Source organism: Salvelinus fontinalis, chromosome 40, assembly GCF_029448725.1.
Source record: "Salvelinus fontinalis isolate EN_2023a chromosome 40, ASM2944872v1, whole genome shotgun sequence".
Classification (NCBI taxonomy): Eukaryota; Metazoa; Chordata; class Actinopteri; order Salmoniformes; family Salmonidae; genus Salvelinus; species Salvelinus fontinalis.
Window position 1 is genome coordinate 1496185 of NC_074704.1, and position 24064 is coordinate 1520248.

The following is a 24064-nucleotide window of genomic DNA, read 5'->3' on the forward strand; positions in this document are numbered from 1 at the left end:
CGGTACTCCATTCCGTTTATTTGTGTTTTATCTGTCGGCTCTGTGCTTTAACTCAGGATCTGTGTGTAGTTAATCCGACCCTCTCTGCCTAGTCGTCGCCATGTTTACCTGCTGTTGCTGTGTTAGCTGACTAGCTGCTGTTATCTCACCTGTTGTTTTAGCTAGCTCTCCCAATCAAGACCTGCCATCACTTTATGCCTTATTGTATGTCTCTCTCAAATATCAATATGCCTTGCATACTGTTGTTCAGGCTAGTTATCATTGTTTTGGTTTGCAATGGACCCCGTAATTCCACTCTCCGTACCTCTGATACCTCCTTTGTCCCACCCCCCACACATGCGGTGACCTGTAAAGGCTGTCTTTCTCCTCATCCTCGGACGAGGAGAGGAGAGAAGGATCATCAGACCAAAATGCAGCATTTGGGAAATAAGCCATCTTTTATTTCAATACGACGATGGCAACACGAAAAACAAAACACTTTCAAATTCACAAAACAAGAAAACGACGTCGACGAAACCTGAACATAAACTTACATAACTACACGTAAACTCACGGACAGGAAACAGACGACATCAAAATAAACGAACAGCCAAACAGTCCCGTATGGTACATACATTCGACGACACAGGAGACAATCACCCACAAACAAACAGTGAGAACACCCTACCTAAATATGACTCTTAATTAGAGGAGAACGCAAAACACCTGCCTCTAATTAAGAGCCATACCAGGCAACCAAAACCAACATAGAAACAGATAACATAGACTGCCCACCCAAAACACATGCCCTGACCTAAACACATACAAAAAACAACATAAAACAGGTCAGGACCGTTACAGAACCCCCCCCTCAAGGTGCGAACGCCGGGCGCACCAGCACAAAGTCCAGGGGAGGGTCTGGGTGGGCAGTTGACCACGGTGGTGGCTCCGGCTCTGGACGCTGTCCCCACACCACCATAGTCACTCCCCGCTTCTGTCTTCCCCTCCCAATGACCACCCTAAAACTAACATCCCCTAAATGAATGGCCAGCACCGGGACAAGGGGCAGCACCGGGACAAGGGGCTGCACCGGGACAACGGGCAGCACCGGGACAAGGGGCAGCACCGGGACAAGGGGCAGCACCAGGATAAGGGGCAGGACCAGGATAAGGACCAGCACCGGGACAAGGGGCAGCACCGGGACAGGGGGCAGCACCGGGACAAGGGGCAGCACCGGGACAAGGGGCAGCACCGGGATAAGGGGCAGCACCGGGACAAGGGGCAGCACCGGGACAAGGGGCAGGTCCCGGCTGATATACTCAGGCAGATCCTGACTGAACGGCTCTCGACACTCATGGCTGGCTGACGGCTCTCGACGCTCATGGCAGGCTGACGGCTCTTGACGCTCATGGCAGGCTGACGGCTCTCGACGCTCATGGCAGGCTGACGGCTCTCGACGCTCATGGCAGGCTGACGGCTCTCGACGCTCATGGCAGGCTGACGGCTCTCGACGCTCATGGCTCTCTGACGGCTCTCGACGCTCATGGCTCTCTGACGGCTCTGGCTGCTCATGGCTCTCTGACGGCTCTGGCTGCTCATGGCTCGCTGGCGGCTCTGGCAGATCCTGTCTGGTTGGCGGCTCTGGCAGATCCTGTCTGGTTGGCGGCTCTGGCAGAACCTGTCTGGCGGGCGGCTCTGGCAGATCCTGTCTGGCGGGCGGCTCTAGCGGCTCCTGTCTGGCTGGCGGCTCTAGCGGCTCCTGTCTGGCTGGCGGCTCTAGCGGCTCCTGTCTGGCGGATGGCTCTGTAGGCTCATGGCAGACGGGCGGCTTTGCAGGCTCATGGCAGACGGGCGGCTTTGCAGGCTCATGGCAGACGGATGGCTCAGACGGCGCTGGGGAGACGGATGGCTCAGATGGCGCTGGGGAGACGGATGGCTCAGATGGCGCTGGGGAGACGGATGGCTCAGATGGCGCTGGTGAGACGGATGGCTCTGGCCGGATACGGCGCACTGTAGACCTGGTGCGTGGTGCCGGAACTGGAGGCACCGGGCTAAGGATAAGCACCTTCCTACTAGTGCGGGGAGCAGGGGCAGGGCACACTGTACTCTCAAAGCCCACTCTATACCTGATGCGTGGTACCGGCACTGGTGACACCGGGCTGAGGACAAGCACATCAGGATTAGTAGGGGGAGAAGATACAGTGTGTACAGGGCTCTGGAGACGCACAGGTGGCTTAGTGCGTGGTGCCGGAACTGGAGGCACCGGGCTAGATACACGCACTACAGGGAGAGTGCGTGGAGGAGGAACAGGGCTCAGGAGACGCACTGGTAGCCTAGTGCGTAGTGTAGACACTGTAGGTACTAGGCTGGGGCGGGGAGGTGGCGCCGGAAATACCGGACCGTGGAGGCGTACTGGCACTCTTGAGCATTGAGCCTGCCCAACCTTACCTGGTTGAATGCTCCCGGTCGCCCGACCAGTGCGGGGAGGTGGAATAACCCGCACCGGCCTATGTAGGCGAACCGGGGAAACCATGCGTAAGGCAGGTGCCATGTATGCCGGCCCGAGGAGACGCACTGGAGACCAGACGCGTTGAGCCGGCCTCATGACACCTGGCTCAATACCCAATCTAGCCCTGCCAGTGCGGGGAGGTGGAATAACCCGCACTGGCTTTTGCACTCGTACAGGAGACACCGTGCGCTCTACTGCGTAACACGGCGCCTGCCCGTACTCCCGCTCTCCACGGTAAGCCTGGGAAGTGGGCGCGGGTCTCCTACCTGCCCTTGGCCCACTACCTCTTAGCCCCCCCCCAAGAAATTTTTGGGTGTTACTTACGGGCTTTTTGGGCTTCCGTGCCAGACGCGTTCCCTCATAACTCCGGTTCCTCTCTCCGGTAGCCTCTGCTCTCCTCAGTGCCTCCAACTGTTCCCATGGGAGGCGATCCCTACCAGCCAGGATCTCCTCCCATGTGTAGACACCTTTTCGGTTCAATAAATCGTCCCATGTCCATTGCTCCTTCTTCTCCTGTCCCTTACTCCGTTGAGTTTTCCTTTGCCGCTTGGTCCTAGCGTGGTGGGTGATTCTGTAAAGGCTGTCTTTCTCCTCACCCTCGGACGAGGAGAGGAGAGAAGGATCATCAGACCAAAATGCAGCATTTGGGAAATAAGCCATCTTTTATTTCAATACGACGATGGCAACACGAAAAACAAAACACTTTCAAATTCACAAAACAAGAAAACGACGTCGACGAAACCTGAACATAAACTTACATAACTACACGTAAACTCACGGACAGGAAACAGACGACATCAAAATAAACGAACAGCCAAACAGTCCCGTATGGTACATACATTCGACGACACAGGAGACAATCACCCACAAACAAACAGTGAGAACACCCTACCTAAATATGACTCTTAATTAGAGGAGAACGCAAAACACCTGCCTCTAATTAAGAGCCATACCAGGCAACCAAAACCAACATAGAAACAGATAACATAGACTGCCCACCCAAAACACATGCCCTGACCTAAACACATACAAAAAACAACATAAAACAGGTCAGGACCGTTACATGACCTCACCCATTGAGACCAGCATGTCCAGAGATACAACCTCTCTTATCATCACCCAGTGCCTGGGCTTGCCTCCGCTGTACCCGTGCCCCACCATACCCTGGTCTGCACATTATTCCCAGAATCTATTCTACCACGCCCATAAATCTGCTCCTTTTATTCCTTGTCCCCAACACTCTAGGCGACCAGTTTTGATAGCCTTTAGCCGCACCCTCATCCTACTACTCCTCTGTTCCTCGGGTGATGTGGAGGTAAACCCAGGCCCTGCATGTCCCCAGTCACCCTCATTTGTTGACTTCTGTGATCGAAAAAGCCTTGGCCTCATGCATGTCAACATCAGAAGCCTCCTCCCTAAGTTTGCCTTACTCACCGCTTTAGCACACTCTGCCAACCCTGATGTCCTTGCCGTGTCCGAATCCTGGCTTAGGAAGGCCACCAAAAATTCTGAGATTTCCATACCCAACTATAACACTTTCCGTCAAGATAGAACTGCCAAAGGGGGAGGAGTTGCAATCTACTGCAGAGATAGCCTGCAAAGTTCTGTCATACTTTCCAGGTCTATGCCCAAACAGTTCGAACTTCTAATTTTAAAAATTAATCTCTCCAGAAATAAGTCTCTCTCTGTTGCCGCCTGCTACCGACCCCCCTCAGCTCCCAGCTGTGCCCTGGACACCATCTGTGAATTGATCGCTCCCCATCTAGCTTCAGAGTTTGTTCTGTTAGGTGACCTAAACTGGGATATGCTTAACACCCCGGCAGTCCTACAATCTAAGCTTGATGCCCTCAATCTCACACAAATCATCAAGGAACCCACCAGGTACAACCCTAAATCCGTAAACATGGGCACCCTAATAGACATTATCCTGACCAACTTGCCCTCCAAATACACCTCTGCTGTCTTCAATCAAGATCTCAGCGATCACTGCCTCATTGCCTGTATCCGCCACGGGTCCGCGGTCAAACGACCACCCCTCATCACTGTCAAACGCTCCCTAAAACACTTCTGCGAGCAGGCCTTTCTAATCGACCTGGCCCGGGTACCCTGGAAGGATATTGACCTCATCCCGTCAGTTGAGGATGCCTGGTCATTCTTTAAAAGTTACTTCCTCACCATATTAGACAAGCACGCTCCGTTCAAAAAATGCAGAACCAAGAACAGATATAGCCCTTGGTTCACTCCAGACCTGACTGCCCTCGACCAGCACAAAAACATCCTGTGGCGAACTGCAATAGCATCGAAGAGCCCCCGCGATATGCAACTGTTCAGGAAAGTCAGGAACCAATACACGCAGTCAGTCAGGAAAGCAAAGGCCAGCTTTTTCAAGCAGAAATTTGCATCCTGTAGCTCTAACTCCAAAAAGTTCTGGGATACTGTAAAGTCCATGGAAAACAAGAGCACCTCCTCCCAGCTGCCCACTGCACTGAGGCTGGGTAACACGGTCACCACTGATAAGTCCGTGATAATCGAAAACTTCAACAAACATTTCTCAATGGCTGGCCATGCCTTCCTCCTGGCGACTCCAACCATGGCCAACAGCCCCGCCCCCCCGATGCTACTCACCCAAGCCTCCCCAGCTTCTCCTTTACCCATATCCAGATAGCAGATGTTCTGAAAGAGCTGGAAAACCTGGACCCATACAAATCAGCTGGGCTTGACAATCTGGACCCCCTATTTCTGAAACTGTCCGCCGCCATTGTCGCACCCCCTATTACCAGCCTGTTCAACCTCTCCTTCGCATCATCTGAGATCCCCAAGGATTGGAAAGCTGCCGCGGTCATCCCCCTCTTCAAAGGGGGAGACACCCTGGACCCAAACTGTTACAGACCTATATCCATCCTGCCCTGCCTATCTAAGGTCTTCGAAAGCCAAGTCAACAAACAGATCACTGACCATCTCGAATCCCACCGTACCTTCTCCGCTGTGCAATCCGGTTTCCGAGCCGGTCACGGGTGCACCTCAGCCACGCTCAAGGTACTAAACGATGTCATAACCGCCATCGATAAAAGACATTACTGTGCAGCCGTCTTCATCGACCTGGCCAAGGCTTTCGACTCTGTCAATCACCATATTCTTATCGGCAGACTCAGTAGCCTCGGTTTTTCTAATGACTGCCTTGCCTGGTTCACCAACTACTTTGCAGACAGAGTTCAGTGTGTCAAATCGGAGGGCATGTTGTCCGGTCCTCTGGCAGTCTCTATGGGGGTACCACAGGGTTCAATTCTCGGGCCGACTCTTTTCTCTGTATACATCAATGATGTTGCTCTTGCTGCGGGCGATTCCCTGATCCACCTCTACGCAGACGACACCATTCTGTATACTTCCGGCCCTTCCTTGGACACTGTGCTATCTAACCTCCAAACGAGCTTCAATGCCATACAACACTCCTTCCGTGGCCTCCAACTGCTCTTAAACGCTAGTAAAACCAAATGCATGCTTTTCAACCGTTCGCTGCCTGCACCCGCACGCCCGACTAGCATCACCACCCTGGACGGTTCCGACCTAGAATATGTGGATATCTATAAGTACCTAGGTGTCTGGCTAGACTGCAAACTCTCCTTCCAGACTCATATCAAACATCTCCAATCCAAAATCAAATCTAGAGTCGGCTTTCTATTCCGCAACAAAGCCTCCTTCACTCACGCCGCCAAACTTACCCTAGTAAAACTGACTATCCTACCGATCCACGACTTCGGCGATGTCATCTACAAAATAGCTTCCAATACTCTACTCAGCAAACTGGATGCAGTTTATCACAGTGCCATCCATTTTGTTACTAAAGCACCTTATACAACCCACCACTGCGACCTGTATGCCCTAGTCGGCTGGCCCTCGCTACATGTTCGTCGTCAGACCCACTGGCTCCAGGTCATCTACAAGGCTATGCTAGGTGAAGTGCCGCCTTATCTCAGTTCACTGGTCACGATGGCTACACCCACCCGTAGCACGCGCTCCAGCAGGTGTATCTCACTGATCATCCCTAAAGCCAAACCTCATTTGGACGCCTTTCCTTCCAGTTCTCTGCTGCCTGCGACTGGAATGAATTGCAAAAATCTCTGAAGTTGGAGACTTTTATCTCCCTCAACAACTTTAAGAAATCTGCTATCCGAGCAGCTAACCGATCGCTGCAGCTGTACATAGTCCATCTGTAAACTACCCACCCAATTTACCTACCTTACCCCCCATACTGCTTTTATTTATTTACTTTTCTGCTCTTTTGCACACCAGTATCTCTTCTTGCACATGATCATCTGATGATTTATCACTCCAGTGTTAATCTGCTAAATTGTAATTACTCGATTTATTGCCTACCTCATGCCTTTTGCACACATTGTATATAGATTCTCTTTTTTTTCTACCATGTTATTGACTTGTTTATTGTTTACTCCATGTGTAACTCTGTGTTGTTGTCTGTTCACACTGCTATGCTTTATCTTGGCCAGGTCGCAGTTGCAAATGAGAACTTGTTCTCAACTAGCCTACCTGGTTAAATAAAGGTGAAATAAAAATAAAATAAAAAATAAAATAGTCTACCTGTCTATAACCACTAGTCTACCTGTCTATAACCACTAGTCTACCTGTCTATAACCACTAGGCTACCTGTCTCTAACCACTAGGCTACCTGTCTATAACCACTAGTCTACCTGTCTATAACCACTAGTCTACCTGTCTATAACCACTAGGCTACCTGTCTCTAATCACTAGGCTTCCTGTCTCTAACCACTAGACTACCTGTCTCTAACCACTAGACTACATGTCTCTAACCACTAGACTACCTGTCTCTAACCACTAGTCTATCTGTCTCTAACCACTAGGCTACCTGTCTCTAACCACTAAACTACCTGTCTCTAACCACTACTCTACCTGTCTCTAACCACTAGGCTATCTGTCTATAACCACTAGGCTACCTGTCTCTAACCACTAGACTACCTGTCTCTAACCACTAGACTACATGTCTCTAACCACTAGTCTACCTGTCTCTAACCACTAGGCTACCTGTCTCTAACCACTAGGCTACCCGTCTCTAACCACTAGGGTACCTGTCTCTAACCACTAGGCTATCTGTCTCTAACCACTAGTCTACCTGTCTCTAACCACTAGGCTACCTGTCTCTACCTGCCGCCCCACATAAACACCTTTATATTTTATTTGATTGATTTTCCTTTATGTATCCATCTCAGAACCATTCGGATGAAGCATCATGTTTTTAATAGTTGTGTAAATAAAGAATTACATTTTTTATTGATTTAATTAAGAAGATTCTGCTGCTAACCTTTAAGGCCTTTGTTTAAAGCACAACTAAACACCTTCCTATTTAAGCTAGATTTTAATATTTGATCGTTTAATCTACTAAAAATCTATATTTAGTATTAGTAGGTAATTGTTTGATGCAATGTCATCATTTTTTTTTTTTTTTTAATGTTTTGTGGCTGAATTTGTTTTATGTTCTTATTTCTATCTCATACAGAGCGTGGGAAATGCCTTTACAAATTAAAGATGGTTATTATTATGATTAATAATTAGTTAATTTAAGTTAAACTAGTGAGAACACATTCTCTTTTTGCCATAATTACGTGACCATGAGAGAACAAAGAACATTGCAGAAAAGACAACAAAAAATGTTTTCAAATAGAAAAAAGAAATGACTACGCCCCCTATTGGACAAACTCTAGTATTTAATTCACATTTCAGTCAGTTAGAAGACGCTCTCGAAGAGCGACTTAGACGAGCAATTAGAGAAAAGTGCCTTGCTCACTTAGACAGCTCGGGGATTCGAACCAGGGACCTTTTGGTTACTGGAGCAAACACTCTAAACCACTAGTCAACCTGCTGAAACAACCCCTATTCATAAGCCTATAGACTCTCTGTATAATATCATGACTAGTAGGTCTATAACCTCTCTGTATAATATCATGACTAGTAGGTCTATAACCTCTCTGTATAATATCATGACTAGTAGGCCTATAGACTCTGTGTATAATATCATGACTAGTAGGCCTATAGACTCTATGTATAATATCACGACTAGTAGGACTATAACCTCTCTGTATAATATCATGACTAGTAGGTCTATAACCTCTATGTATAATATCATGACTAGTAGGCCTATAGACTCTATGTATAATATCACGACTAGTAGGACTATAACCTCTCTGTATAATATCATGACTAGTAGGTCTATAACCTCTATGTATAATATCATGACTAGTAGGTCTATAACCTCTCTGTATAATATCACGACTAGTAGGACTATAACCTCTCTGTATAATACTGTATCATGACTAGTAGGACTTTAACCTCTCTGTATAATACTGTATCATGACTAGTAGGACTTTAACCTCTCTGTGTAATATCATGACTAGTAGGACTATAACCTCTCTGTATAATATCATGACTAGTAGGACTTTAACCTCTCTGTATAATATCATGACTAGTAGGACTATAACCTCTCTATATCATATCATGACTAGTAGGACTTTAACCTCTCTGTATAATACTGTATCATGACTAGTAGGACTATAACCTCTCTGTATAATATCATGACTAGTAGGACTATAACCTCTCTGTATAATATCATGACTAGTAGGACTTTAACCTCTCTGTGTAATATCATGACTAGTAGGACTATAACCTCTCTGTATAATATCATGACTAGTAGGACTTTAACCTCTCTGTGTAATATCATGACTAGTAGGACTATAACCTCTCTGTATAATATCATGACTAGTAGGACTTTAACCTCTCTGTGTAATATCATGACTAGTAGGACTATAACCTCTCTGTATAATATCATGACTAGTAGGACTTTAACCTCTCTGTATAATATCATGACTAGTAGGACTATAACCTCTCTGTATAATATCATGACTAGTAGGACTATAACCTCTCTGTATAATATCATGACTAGTAGGACTTTAACCTCTCTGTATAATATCATGACTAGTAGGACTTTAACCTCTCTGTGTAATATCATGACTAGTAGGACTTTAACCTCTCTGTATAATATCATGACTAGTAGGACTTTAACCTCTCTGTGTAATATCATGACTAGTAGGACTTTAACCTCTCTGTATAATATCATGACTAGTAGGACTTTAACCTCTCTGTATAATATCATGACTAGTAGGACTTTAACCTCTCTGTATAATATCATGACTAGTAGGACTATAACCTCTCTGTATGATATCATGACTAGTAGGACTTTAACCTCTCTGTGTAATATCATGACTAGTAGGACTATAACCTCTCTGTATAATATCATGACTAGTAGGACTTTAACCTCTCTGTGTAATATCATGACTAGTAGGACTTTAACCTCTCTGTGTAATATCATGACTAGTAGGACTATAACCTCTCTGTATAATATCATGACTAGTAGGACTTTAACCTCTCTGTATAATATCATGACTAGTAGGACTTTAACCTCTCTGTGTAATATCATGACTAGTAGGACTATAACCTCTCTGTATAATATCATGACCAGTAGGACTTTAACCTCTCTGTATAATATCATGACTAGTAGGACTATAACCTCTCTGTATAATATCATGACTAGTAGGACTATAACCTCTCTGTATAATATCATGACTAGTAGGACTTTAACCTCTCTGTATAATATCATGACTAGTAGGACTTTAACCTCTCTGTGTAATATCATGACTAGTAGGACTTTAACCTCTCTGTATAATATCATGACTAGTAGGACTTTAACCTCTCTGTGTAATATCATGACTAGTAGGACTTTAACCTCTCTGTATAATATCATGACTAGTAGGACTTTAACCTCTCTGTATAATATCATGACTAGTAGGACTTTAACCTCTCTGTATAATATCATGACTAGTAGGACTATAACCTCTCTGTATAATATCATGACTAGTAGGACTTTAACCTCTCTGTGTAATATCATGACTAGTAGGACTATAACCTCTCTGTATAATATCATGACTTGTAGGACTTTAACCTCTCTGTGTAATATCATGACTAGTAGGACTTTAACCTCTCTGTGTAATATCATGACTAGTAGGACTATAACCTCTCTGTATAATATCATGACTAGTAGGACTTTAACCTCTCTGTATAATATCATGACTAGTAGGACTTTAACCTCTCTGTGTAATATCATGACTAGTAGGACTATAACCTCTCTGTATAATATCATGACTAGTAGGACTTTAACCTCTCTGTATAATATCATGACTAGTAGGACTATAACCTCTCTGTATAATATCATGACTAGTATGACTATAACCTCTCTGTATAATATCATGACTAGTAGGTCTATAACCTCTCTGTATAATACCATGACTAGTAGGTCTATCGTGCTATGAGGTTTGAACTTTTATGGCGCTGGAGGGAAAGTCCACCACTGGTTCAAGCCCCACTCTGGTGACAAATACAATTTGATTTGATTTGATTTGTCATTGTTGTCTTGCAGACATCCTGTCTGAGGGAGTTCTGATGTCACCTCCTTTCACCTTAACACCACATGACACATGCACCTGAGTGTACTGGCAGGCGTTGCTGACACAGCATGAATCAAACAGTGAGGTTTCCAACCAAAATCATTATGCTCTCTCTTTCACATAAAACGTGTACAGGCCCTGTATAATAGATCTATACCTACAGGCTCTCCATGGTGAGAACACGTGCTCATACCTCTGACGGATCCGTTTGTCTGGTGAGAGAACAAGTTTCTCACCAGAGGGGAGGGAGGGAGGGAGGGAGAGAGAGAGAGAGAGAGAGAGAGAGAGAGAGAGAGAGAGAGAGAGAGAGAGAGAGAGAGAGAGAGAGAGAGAGAGAGAGAGAGAGAGAGAGAGAGAGAGAGAGAGAGAGAGAGAATAGCCTATGGTGTGGGAATGAGGGAACCAAAACAAGTTTCTCACCAACGCAATGGTTTTTCTTTTTTTTTTCTTGATAAGAGGACGGAGTGAGAGAGAATAGCATATGGGGTGGGAATGAGGGAACCAAAACATACTGTATGCTCATTTTTTAGGCCTATAAAGTTGGGAGATAAAGATAGAAAACAACTGAGACGATCTACCGCCGCGACGCCCATCCCCGTAATGTCTCATCCCTGAACGTTTCACAACTACCGGTTGACTGCGGCTGGAATTGTGACGGATCTGGAATTGTGACGGATCGACGCACTGAGCGTGTCAGGGCGAGTTTTATAGAAATGCGTTTGGAAATAAAATCAGTAACAAAAACGTCTTTCAAAATCACTTGGGGATGTTCGACTCACGAAGTCGATGCTTGAAGGAATTTGATTTTCAACTTTGACATCTCTTAACTGTTTGGATTAATTCTATTTTTCAAGACTTCCATGTTCGCAACAGGTCTCTATCACAGGCCAACTTGTTGCTATAGAAATTATATCAGTTGTAGGTCAATGTGACTCATCTTTCTTAGTTTGAACAACGGTCAATATTGAGTTGAACGTTGAACCACTAACTGGATAAAACAAGAAGATGTTGGAGAAATATTCCCGGCACAGCCCCGGAGGTGCCGCCGTCCCGAACACGGACCTGCAACTCAAACTACCAGAGAGCAACGTGGGTACCAGAGGACAAGAGAAAGATAACGGGTCTGGGCAGAAACTAGTGGAGATAACGGGACCGGCGCTGTCCAAACGGAAACTACTGGTCGGTCTGGACCTGCTCTGTCTGGTTCTGGGTAAATACCATTTAGGCTCTTATCTTTTTATCAGATCAACATTTTATCATTCAGAATTGTATTTGTTTTATCTTTTACCATTTTATCGTATCACATGTTTTCCCCTTAAATTATTATTATAATTTTTTAATCAAATCAACTTTTAATAATTGAAGCTGGACCTGCGTTGCCTGTTTCTGCTTTAATAAAAACGATCTTCAAGTTATTTTCATAAAAATAACTTACATCTTTCAATAGAAATACAAAATAAAATTATAAAGTTAATAAACTTCAAATTTTCGAGTAGGTCTATAAAACATTTTCGTCATTCATTCTATTGTTTATTGGTAGGATATATTACAAAAAATGATGTATTGCTTTATGGCGACACTGAATCCCCTCTGTCATTTTTAAAACTAGTTTTACGCTTTATTTTAAATCAAACTTTATTGACTATAATTCATTTTTTATAACGCACCTTGAAAGCGTTCTATTACACACTACATGACCAAAAGTATATGGACACCCCTTCAAATTAGTGGATTCACACCTCTTCAAATTAGTGGATTCGGCTATTTCAGCCACACTCATTACTGACAGGTGTATAAAATCGAGCACACAGCCATGCAATGTCCATAGACAAACATTGGCAGTAAAATGGCCTTACCGAAGAGCTCAGTGACTTTCAACGTGGCACTACATTTCCAACAACTCAGTTCGTCAAATGTCTCCACTGTTAGAGCTTCCCCGGTCAACTGTAAGTGCTGTTATTGTGAAGTGGAAATGTCTAGAAGCATCAACGGCTCAGCTGCCAGGTGGAAAGGTGACGTAGGCTAGGCTAACTTTCATCAACTATTCAAATGTTGATATTTGAATTCTTTAGCGTTTTAATTGCAATATATTTGGCTCTGTGATATTAGCCTATAAGTTCGTTGTTGTTTCGTATCTAGGCTATTTATGATACACAGTGGACGTGTGGGTGCGTGAGTACAATGAAGCAGGAATTAGCACTAGCGCAAATCAACTGGTTGGTCAACATTATCAGAAACAATTTCTTCAACAAAAAACAAATAAAGTGAGAAAAATAAATAGAAGCTCTAAATAATTCTCACTCTCAGTGTTCTCTCTCGCTGCACGCAAGGACGCGATGCCAGTTGGCTCGAGCAGGCCGAGGGAATTCTACAGTTTCCATGACAACCAGGGTTCAGGGAAGAGCTAGGCCTGGGCAATTGTGTGTAGTACAAATACATAAATAAACAATCCCTGTGTGTGTGTGTGTGTGTGTGTGTGTGTGTGTGTGTGTGTGTGTGTGTGTGTGTGTGTGTGTGTGTGTGTGTGTGTGTGTGTGTGTGTGTGTGTGTGTGTGTGTGTGTGTGTGCACTCCCTTTATGCATCTGATGACATTTCTCAAACGGTGGTTATGTAAGAGCAGCTAATTCACTTAGCCTATGTCCCAAATGACCCCATATTCCCTATATAGTGTACTATTTTAACCAGGGCCCATAGGTCTCTGCACTCTTAGAAAAAAAGTTCCAAAAGGGTTCTTCGGCTGTTCCCATAGGAGAACACCTTTTTGGTTCCATGTAAGAACCCTCTGTAGAAAGGGTTCTACCTGGAACCAAAAAGGGTTCTTCAAAGGGTTCTGCTATATGGGGACAGCCGAAGAACCCTTTCAGGTTCTAGATAGCATTTTTTTTTCTACACGTGTGGGCCAAAGTATATAATAGTGCACTACTTTGGCCCACACTCGTTTATAATAAAGGGTGAATAGGATGTCATTTTGGACACCTCTCTCTCTCTGATCCCCTCCTACTTGTCTAGAGGAGAAGGAGTGCTGATCAGGGATCAGGTCCCCACCTGTCTCTGAGGTCTCTGGGCTATAAGGTTGCCGTTTGGGAGTGGGTCTAGGAGAATCAGACAGCCAAATGGTTCTCTCTTTCATTAGCTACAGATGTGATGCAGGGACGGACTGGGACCAGAATTTCGCCTGGGAATTTCTAACACACTGGCCCATTTCTTTCCCATAGGACCCCGATTATTAGCCAAAATAACGTTCATTTTGTGCAAAAAACACCAATTTAGACCGGCCCACTGGGCTAAAGATGGACCAATTTAGACCGGCCCACTGGGCTAAAGATGGACCAATTTAGACCAGCCCACTGGGCTAAAGAGGGACCATTTTAGACCAGCCCACTGGACTAAAGAGGGACCATTTTAGACCGGCCCGCTGGGCTAAAGAGGGACCATTTTAGACCGGCCCACTGGGCTGAAGAGGGACCATTTTAGACCGGCCCACTGGGCTAAAGAGGGACCATTTTAGACCAGCCCACTGGACTAAAGAGGGACCATTTTAGACCGGCCCGCTGGGCTAAAGAGGGACCATTTTAGACCGGCCCACTGGGCTGAAGAGGGACCATTTTAGACCGGCCCACTGGGCTAAAGAGGGACCATTTTAGACCGGCCCGCTGGGCTAAAGAGGGACCATTTTAGACCGGCCCGCTGGGCTAAAGAGGGACCATTTTAGACCGGCCCGCTGGGCTAAAGAGGGACCATTTTAGACCGGCCCACTGGGCTAAAGAGGGACCATTTTAGACCGGCCCACTGGGCTAAAGAGGGACCAATTTAGACCGGCCCACTGGGCTAAAGAGGGACCAATTTAGACCGGCCCGCTGGGCTAAAGAGGGACCATTTTAGACCGGCCCGCTGGGCTAAAGATGGACCAATTTGGCCAAGCTGCCCTATGACCAGTCCACCCTATATGTGAAGTGTATGTGAGGACCAGTGCCCTGGACAAAGCTATGGGGAGACTCTTGTTGTCTAGAGGAGTTGGAGTGCTAATCATGGATCCTGTCCATGTATTCCTATTCATTGTGATTTAGATGGTCCTAGATCAGCCCTGCTACTCTGAAACACTTGATACAGCAATGAAGCTGCTGATAGGAAGAACACAAGACAGATACTATCAATGTTGTGTACAATGGTTCTAGAGAGAGGAAAGGAAGAGAGACAGAGAGAGGAGAGGAAGAGAGACAGAGAGAGGAGAGGAAGAGAGAGAGAGAGGAGATGAAGAGAGACAGAGAGAGGAGAGGAAGAGACAGAAAGAGAGACAGAGAGAGGAGAGGAAGAGAGACAGGGAGAGGAGAGGAAGACAGACAGAGAAAGGAGAGGAGAGGAAGAGAGACAGAGAGAGGAGAGGAAGAGAGGAATGGAAAGAGAGAACGAGTAAGATAGAGCGAGAGAAAGAAAAGAGAGTGTGTGTGTGTGTGTGTAGGAGACAGACAGTGCTAGCTCAGACCCACAGTCTCTCTTTGTTTGGTTGTAATGTTAGAGAATTGAACTGGTCTCACAAACAACCATCCCCTCCTCTCCTGTCCTCTCTCCCCATTCCCTCCTCTCCTTTTCTCACTCTCATCTCCTCCCTCGTATACTCTTGTATACTGGTCTCAGATCAGATCTAATGGGATCCATAACATGTTATAATAGGAATTGTAATGTCATAGACTGGTCTCAGATCAGATCTAATGGGATCCATAACATGTTATAATAGAGATGTTGTCCCAGTGGTGTTGTGACCTCACATTCCAGCAATGAGTCTCACCCTTTAGTTTCTCTGGAGAAAAACCCCGGGTTCCCACTCTCACTCTCTCACTCTCCCTTTCAGTCCCTCTCTCTCTTCCTCCAACTCCCCCTCCCCCAACTGCTGCCCCTCATATTAGCTGCTACAACAGAGAGGAGATATGAAACATACATGTGTTGATGTAATTCATATGGTCAGTGTGTTTTAGAAGGATGTTGTGTGTCAAAGTGATGTTCAAGGCCAGGATTCAATCCAAACACCCAATGTGATGTTCAAGTCTCTCTCTCATCCCTCTGTTTCAGAGAGTTTGTGTGTGTGCGTGTGTGTGTGTGTGTGAGTGTGTGTGTGTGTGTAAAGCTAATCCGAGAGAGATCTAGGTTAAGGTGGACAGGTTTGTTTTAGGTCTATCTCTCCTTTCATTCTCCCCTCCCCCTCTCCTCTCTCCTCTCTCCCTCTCTTGTTATCTCCCTCCCTTTCTTTCTCTCTCTCTGTTTCTGTCTGTCTCTGTCTTTCTCTCTCTCTCTGTTTCTCTCTCTGTTTCTCTCTCTTTTGTCTCAGTTTAGTTCTATAAACTTTATTGACATAATGAATCTGTCTCACATTGCCAAAGCTAGAACATGCTGAAACAATAACCCCCCCCCCCCCCCCCCCTCCCTCCCTCCCTCCAGCCACCATCCCGTTCTTGGTGTGTGAGCTGAAGGCAGTGAGTCCATATAGCAGAGGGTTTTTCTGTGGTGATCCCAGCATCATGTATCCATACCTACACAGAGAAGCTATACCAGATCAGCTGCTCATTACTGGTGGGATCATCATCACCGGACTCACTGTGAGTATCACACGCTCTTCATCACCATCACCATCATCACATGATTGTTAAACAATAGTACTTGTAGTAATCTATTCTCAGAACCCATAATAATAATAATAATCAAATCAAATCAAACCACATGTTATTGGTCACATGGTCAGCAGTGCAGTAATATCCAACACGTAATCTAACAGTACAAACACATGTAAAGGGGTGAATGAGAACATGCACATTGAAATATATGGATGAGCGATGGCCGAGCAGCACAGCCAAGGTGCAATAGATGGTATAAAATACAGTATATACATGTGATATGAGTAATGTAAGATATGTAAACATTATTAAAAGTGGCATAATAATACTACTACTAATAATACTACTAATAATACTACTGCCACTAATAATATTACTAATAATAGAAATACCACTACTAACAATACTACTAATATTACTACTACTACTGATAATACTACTAACAATACCACTACCGCTAATAATAATACTACTGATACTACTACTACTACTACTACTACTACTACTACTAATACTAATACTACCACAAATAGTAATACTACCAATACTACTACTACTACTACTACTACTACTACTACTACTACTGCTACTACTGCTACTACTGCTACTACTACTACTACTACTACTACTACTACTACTACTGCTACTACTACTACTACTACTACTACTACTACTACTACTACTACTACTAATACTACCACAAATAGTAATACTACCAATACTACTACTACTACTACTACTACTACTACTACTACTAATACTAATACTACCACAAATAGTAATACTACCAATACTAATACTACTACTAATACTATTAATACGATCACTAATAATACTAATACTACTACTACTACTTCTTGTAATACCACTACTGCTAATAATAATACTGCTACTTCTAATACTACTAATTATGGTACTACCACTACCAATAATACTGCCAATAATACAACTAATGATACTACTAATAACACCACCAATAATACTACTACTAATACTCCTGCTAATAGTAATACTACCAATAATAATACTACTAATAATACCACTGTCACTAATGATTCTACAACTGATAATACTACTAATAATACCACTACTACCAATGATACTACTACTAATACTACTAATAACAATACTACTAATAACAATATGTCTACTAATAATACTACTAATAATACTACAACTAATATTACTAATAGTAATACTACTACTAATACTAATACTAATACTACTACTACTAATGCAATCTCGCGATTGTCAGTTCAGTTCTCCTCTCGTGTTTGTCACCAGACTAATAATCAAACAATCCCTATTGCTCACCTTCCTCCAGATAGCTTTAGGGGAGTGCTACCGGGTGCATTACCGAGGGGTCAGCTCCAAAGCCTTCGTCAGGAACCTCTACGTCTCATGCCTGTATAAGGTACGGCAATCTCCCGTCTGCATTCATCAACTTTTAATAACATAAGATAAACTGTCATATGCAGTCATAAACATTATCAACAAGTGTTACACACAGTTTCATTGTTATTTGTTGCACGTATAAGAAGTTGGGTTCCTTCCTGTTCGGCTATATATTTATTTCTGGATTTCTGTATTATATTTCTGTAAGGAGTTAGGTTCCTTCCTGTTCGGCTGCTGCGTCGGCCAATCCCTGACCAACATGGCCAAGCTGAGCGTGGGGCGGCTGCGACCTCACTTCCTGTCTGTGTGTGGCGTCTCGTATGCCTCGCTCAACTGCACCCCCGGAACCTACGTCTCCACGGTAACCTGCAGACAGACAGACCACCGATTGGAGGAGGAGGCCAGGTGTGTGTGTGTGGGGGGGGGTGAGGGCAGATGTGTGTGTGTGGGGGCAGATGTGTGTGTGTGTGTGGGGGGGTGAGGGCAGATGTGTGTGTGTGTGGGGGGGGGGGGGGGTGAGGGCAGATGTGTGTGTGTGTGTGTGTGTGGGGGGGGGGTTGATGGCAGGTGTGTGTGGGGGGGGCAGGTGTGTGTGGGGGGGGCAGGTGTGTGTGTGTTGGGTGGTGTGGGCAGGTGTGTGTGTGTTGGGTGTTGGGTGGTGTGGGCAGGTGTGTGTGTGTGTGTGTGGGTGTGGGGGGGGGGGGGGTTGATGGCAGGTGTGTGTGGGGGGGGCAGGTGTGTGTGGGGGGGGGGGGGCAGGTGTGTGTGTGTGTTGGGTGGTGTGGGCAGGTGTGTGTGTGTTGGGTGTTGGGTGGTGTGGGCAGGTGTGTGTGTGTGTTGGGTGTTGGGTGGTGTGGGCAGGTGTGTGTGTGTGTTGGGTGGTGTGGGCAGGTGTGTGTGTGTGTGTGTGTTGGGTGGTGTGGGCAGGTGTGTGTGTGTGTGTGTGTTGGGTAGTGTGGGCAGGTGTGTGTGTGTGTTGGTGGGTGAGGGCAGGTGTGTGTGTGTGTGTGTGTCTGTGTGTACTAAGCATTTGTTTTGTATTTTATTTTCAGGAAATCCTTCTTCTCTGGTCATGCTTCGTTTGCAATGTACACCATGCTGTATTTAGCAGTAAGTATCTCCTACTTTGAAGAACCCTTTTTGGTTGCAGGTAGAACTCCATTGGTTCCATGTAGAACCATTTCTACAGAGGGTTCTTACATGGAACCAAAAAGGGTTCTCCCATGGGGACAGCCGAAGAACCCTTTTGGAACCTTTTCTTCTAAGAGTGCAGAGACCTATGGGCCCTGGTTAAAATAGTACACTATATAGGGAATATGGTGTCATTTGGGACATAGGCTAAGTGAATTAGCTGCTCTTACATAACCACCGTTTGAGAAATGTCATCAGATGCATAAAGGGAGTGCACACACACACACACACACACACACACACACACACACACACACACACACACACACACACACACACACACACACACACACACACAAACACAAACTGTGAACCATCCTCCCAGTGGGTCTGGAAGCAGAAAGAGAGAAAAGAGAGGAGCTGAAAGGGAGAGAAAGAAAAGAGGGATTGAAAGAAAGAAGAAGTAGGGCAGACAGAGATGTCTTTGTTCCCCTCTGGCAGGGGAGGGGTTTGACCTCTCTGTCTCTCTGTACTACACTCCTCTATTTTGTGAGGGCAGGGCCATAGAGAGAGTAGAGTCAGAACTGTGCTGCATCTTTGAAGATAAATAATAGTTTAGTATAATTCTGTATAAACTGTATAATACAGTATAAGTCTGTATAATGTGGTATAATATAGTATTACATAGTATAATTTGGTATAATACAGTATAATTCGGTATAATATAGTATAAAACAGTATAATTTGGTATAATACAGTATAATTCGGTATAATGCGGTATAATATAGTATAAAACAGTATAATTTGGTATAATACAGTATAATTCGGTATATTTCAGTATAATACTATATGTACAAATAGTACATGTGTAGTAATCACCATTTTTCCCCTCCCTCCCTCCCTCCCTCCCTCCCTCCCCCCCTCCCTCCCTCCCTCCCTCCCTCCCTTCAGTTCTACCTCCAGGCCAGGTGGTGTTGGCGAGGGGCCAGGTTACTCAGACCCCTCATACAGTTCTTCCTGGTTCTGCTAGCTGTGTATACAGGTACTTACAGGTGTATTGTTAATGATCAGTGATGGGGGGGAAGCTACTCTGAAAATATACTAATGATTTACTTGTCGTGGGACGACTCCTCAACTGATAATGACGTAGGGCCGCTTTCCCAGATTAAGGCCGGGATTCAATCCCAGATGCGTTGTCGACAAGCACACTGTACTGTCAACAATGTGCCTTTTAAAGGCACGTCTTCCTGACGCTCGCGGAGATTGTGTTCACGTTAAATGCTGCACATGTTCATGAGTGACAATTCAAAATATTTAACAGATACGTTTCTATACTGTAATCTCTTCGCAGGCCTGACTAGAATATCTGACTATCGACATCATCCCTCTGATGTCATCACTGGCTACATACAGGGAGCCTTGACCGCTTATTGGGTGGTGAGTTGCTTTGTGTGTGTGTGTATATGTAGGTGTGTGTGTGTGTGTGTGTATGTAGGTTTGTGTGTGTATGTATCAGTGTGTTATCCTAAGTGTGTATAACCAGTGTGTTTCTCTCTGTCCTCCAGGCCTTCCACGTCTCCTCCATGTTTAAAGACTACAACTCTACCCTCTCTCCTAGCCTGGACAACCCCCCGTCACCACACCTCCTCCATGTTTAAAGACTACAACTCTACCCTCTCTCCTAGCCTGGACAACCCCCCGTCACCACGCCTCCTCCATGTTTAAAGACTACAACTCTACCCTCTCTCCTAGCCTGGACAACCCCCGTCACCACACCGTCTGTTAGGGGATAGGTCTGTGTGTGTTTCTGTGTTAGTGAAGTGTTTCAGAACAAGTCCTGTGAAGTCACTTACCTCACTATTCTGTGAGAGAGAGAGAGATATGGAGATAGAGAGATTAAGAGACAGAAAGGGAGACAGGATAAAAAAGAGGGAGAGAGATAGGGAAACAGAGAGAGAGAGGGGGTATAGTGGGGGAACCTGTCCTCTGTAGCTCAGTTGGTAGAACCTGTTCTCTGTAGATCAGTTGGTAGAACCTGTCCTCTGTAACTCAGTTGGTAGAACCTGTCCTCTGTAGCTCAGTTGGTAGAACCTGTTCTCTGTAGATCAGTTGGTAGAACCTGTCCTCTGTAGCTCAGTTGGTAGAACCTGTCCTCTGTAGCTCAGTTGGAATAACCTGTCCTCTGTAGATCAGTTGGTAGAACCTGTCCTCTGTAGCTCAGTTGGTAGAACCTGTTCTCTGTAGATCAGTTGGTAGAACCTGTCCTCTGTAGCTCAGTTGGTAGAGCCTGTCCTCTGTAGTTCAGTTGGTAGAACCGGTCCTCTGTAACTCAGTTGGTAGAGCCTGTCCTCTGTAGCTCAGTTGGTAGAACCTGTTCTCTGTAGCTCAGTTGGTAGAACCTGTTCTCTGTAGATCAGTTGGTAGAACCTGTCCTCTGTAACTCAGTTGGTAGAGCCTGTCCTCTGTAACTCAGTTGGTAGAACCTGTCCTCTGTAACTCAGTTGGTAGTACCGGTCCTCTGTAACTCAGTTGGTAGAACCTGTCCTCTGTAACTCAGTTGGTAGAACCTGTCCTCTGTAACTCAGTTGGTAGAACCTGTCCTCTGTAACTCAGTTGGTAGAACCTGTCCTCTGTAACTCAGTTGGTAGAGCCTGTCCTCTGCAACTCAGTTGGTAGAACCTGTCCTCTGTAACTCAGTTGGTAGAACCTGTCCTCTGTAACTCAGTTGGTAGAGCATGGCATTTGCAAGACCAGGATTGTGGGTTTGATTCCCGGGGCCTCCCCATATGTAAAAATGTGTACATGACTGACTGAAAGTTGATTTGGGTAAAAAGTGCCTGCTAATGGAATATGTAAATCCATATTAGTGCCTCACAAACTATGTATGCAAATAATCCACTTTTAAAGGGCTGATCTGGGATTGGTAGGTCCACATCTGTTTTTTTTTACTTCTTAACGAATGATAACAGAGAACGCTTTGTTGTTCTTTTGAATCCCGGATTGCCCCTTTAATTAAAGTCCACCTATACTAAACCAGACTATTATGTTAGTCCGGGATTCAATCTGATTGTGCTTTGTCAACAATGCTATTAACGCCATTCATAGGCAATGTCCGCACCTTTCGGGGGAGACGACATTCACCGCTGCATATGTGGGTTCAATGGGAAATGTTTAAATGGTGTGTTGTTGACAAAGCACCATGGGATTGAATCCCGACCTGAGTGTGGCTCTTCTAGCTAAAGCTGCTAATCATCCTTACAATTATTTTTTTAATTCTTTGTACATATGGTATTTATATATCCCCACTAACACGGTACATATAGTATTTATATATCCCCACTAACACGGTACTATTAGTATTTTCTACTACATATATCCGAATTATTCACCAATTACACAGCCACGGTACATATAGTATTTATATATCACCACTAACACGGTACATATAGTATTTATATATCCCCACTAACACGGTACTATTAGTATTTTCTACTACATATATCCGAATTATTCACCAATTACACAGCCACGGTACATATAGTATTTATATATCCCCACTAACATGGTACATATAGTATTTATATATCACCACTAACACGGTACATATAGTATTTATATATCCCCACTAACACGGTACTATTAGTATTTTCTACTACATATATCCGAATTATTCACCAATTACACAGCCACGGTACATATAGTATTTTGTACCACGCCACATGCGGCTGGTGGCACCTTGCGGCTGGTGGCACCAGACATTATGAGCCGTCCTCCCCAACAGCCTCCTGTGTTTTCCTCTACAAGTTATATAATTATATTTAATAAGATGTAACTATAGTTATGTTAATACGATTGTACATAAAACCAGCGAATGTAACTGAAATGAATGTGAACGTTTACTTTCAATCGTGTCAAAATGCACTCCATTGTAATGTGTTGCGTGTGTTATACTATGTGTGTGTGTGTGTGTGTGATTCTAAGCCAGTGTGTGTGACTCTACTGTACAGTCTGTAACTAGAATAACCACTAACTATGAACTACTATGTTGACTTTTTAACCGGTGTGTCCTGTCTGGTTCTTTACATGTTGGTCATTTAGCAGACTCTCTTATCCAGAGAGACTTACAGTCAGGGCATTCAACTAAGCTAGATAAAACAACCACAGATCACAGTCATCACATGTGAAAACTCTCCTCAGTAGAGAAGCCCTCAGCAGCAGAAGCGGTGCTAGTAAGAAGAGACGACAGCAATGAGAGTACAAGAAAGACACGTACGACAGTAAGGTACACCGGCAAAGGTTTGGTTACACAGTTTAACTGGGGTTAACTTCAGTAGCAATACAAGACAAGTCAGAGCACAGGTGGATCTATGTACAATGGACGATCATCCTCATTATGTAGGTATTGTTTACAGTAGGAGAGTTCCGGGTTAGAATCACCTCCATTCTATAGAGTTCCGAGCTCATTGTTCTGTTGCCGTGACAACGTAGAAGGAAGGCAACAACGTGTTCCGTCGCCCGACAGTCTGTAGAGGGGAGGGGCCTGGGGCGGAGTCTGGGAACGTTCCAGATCTCTAGGAGAGACGGGATTGGTTGGAGCACTGGGAAGGGGAAGGGCAGAGGTGTGTGTAGGTTATGTTCCCACCTCTTTGTTTGGGGAAGATCTACAACTGTTAATTTGTACAAGGGCTGTGGTAGTCACACACACACACACGCACACGCACACGCACACGCACACACACACACACACACACACACACACACACACACACACACACACCCTACACACACAAACACACACCTACAAACACACAGACACCCCCCCCCCCCCCCCACACACAGACACACACAGAGACACACACACACACCTTCCAAACTCTTCTAATAGTCTCTCAAAGCCTATATAAATTCATGCACA

General features: G+C 44.9%; 1 protein-coding gene across 1 annotated transcript; it reads left to right on the forward strand.

Annotated features, from left to right (window-relative positions):
- The first annotated feature begins 11385 nt into the window (after positions 1-11385).
- Positions 11386-23206, forward strand: LOC129839843 (phospholipid phosphatase 3-like). Its single transcript, XM_055907512.1, has 8 exons — positions 11386-12226; positions 16451-16608; positions 17948-18037; positions 18227-18423; positions 19071-19128; positions 20101-20191; positions 20501-20586; positions 20715-23206. Exons 1-8 carry the CDS (start codon positions 12022-12024, stop codon positions 20805-20807), a joined length of 978 nt encoding a protein of 325 aa, XP_055763487.1. The 5' UTR covers positions 11386-12021; the 3' UTR covers positions 20808-23206.
- Positions 23207-24064: the final 858 nt, after the last annotated feature.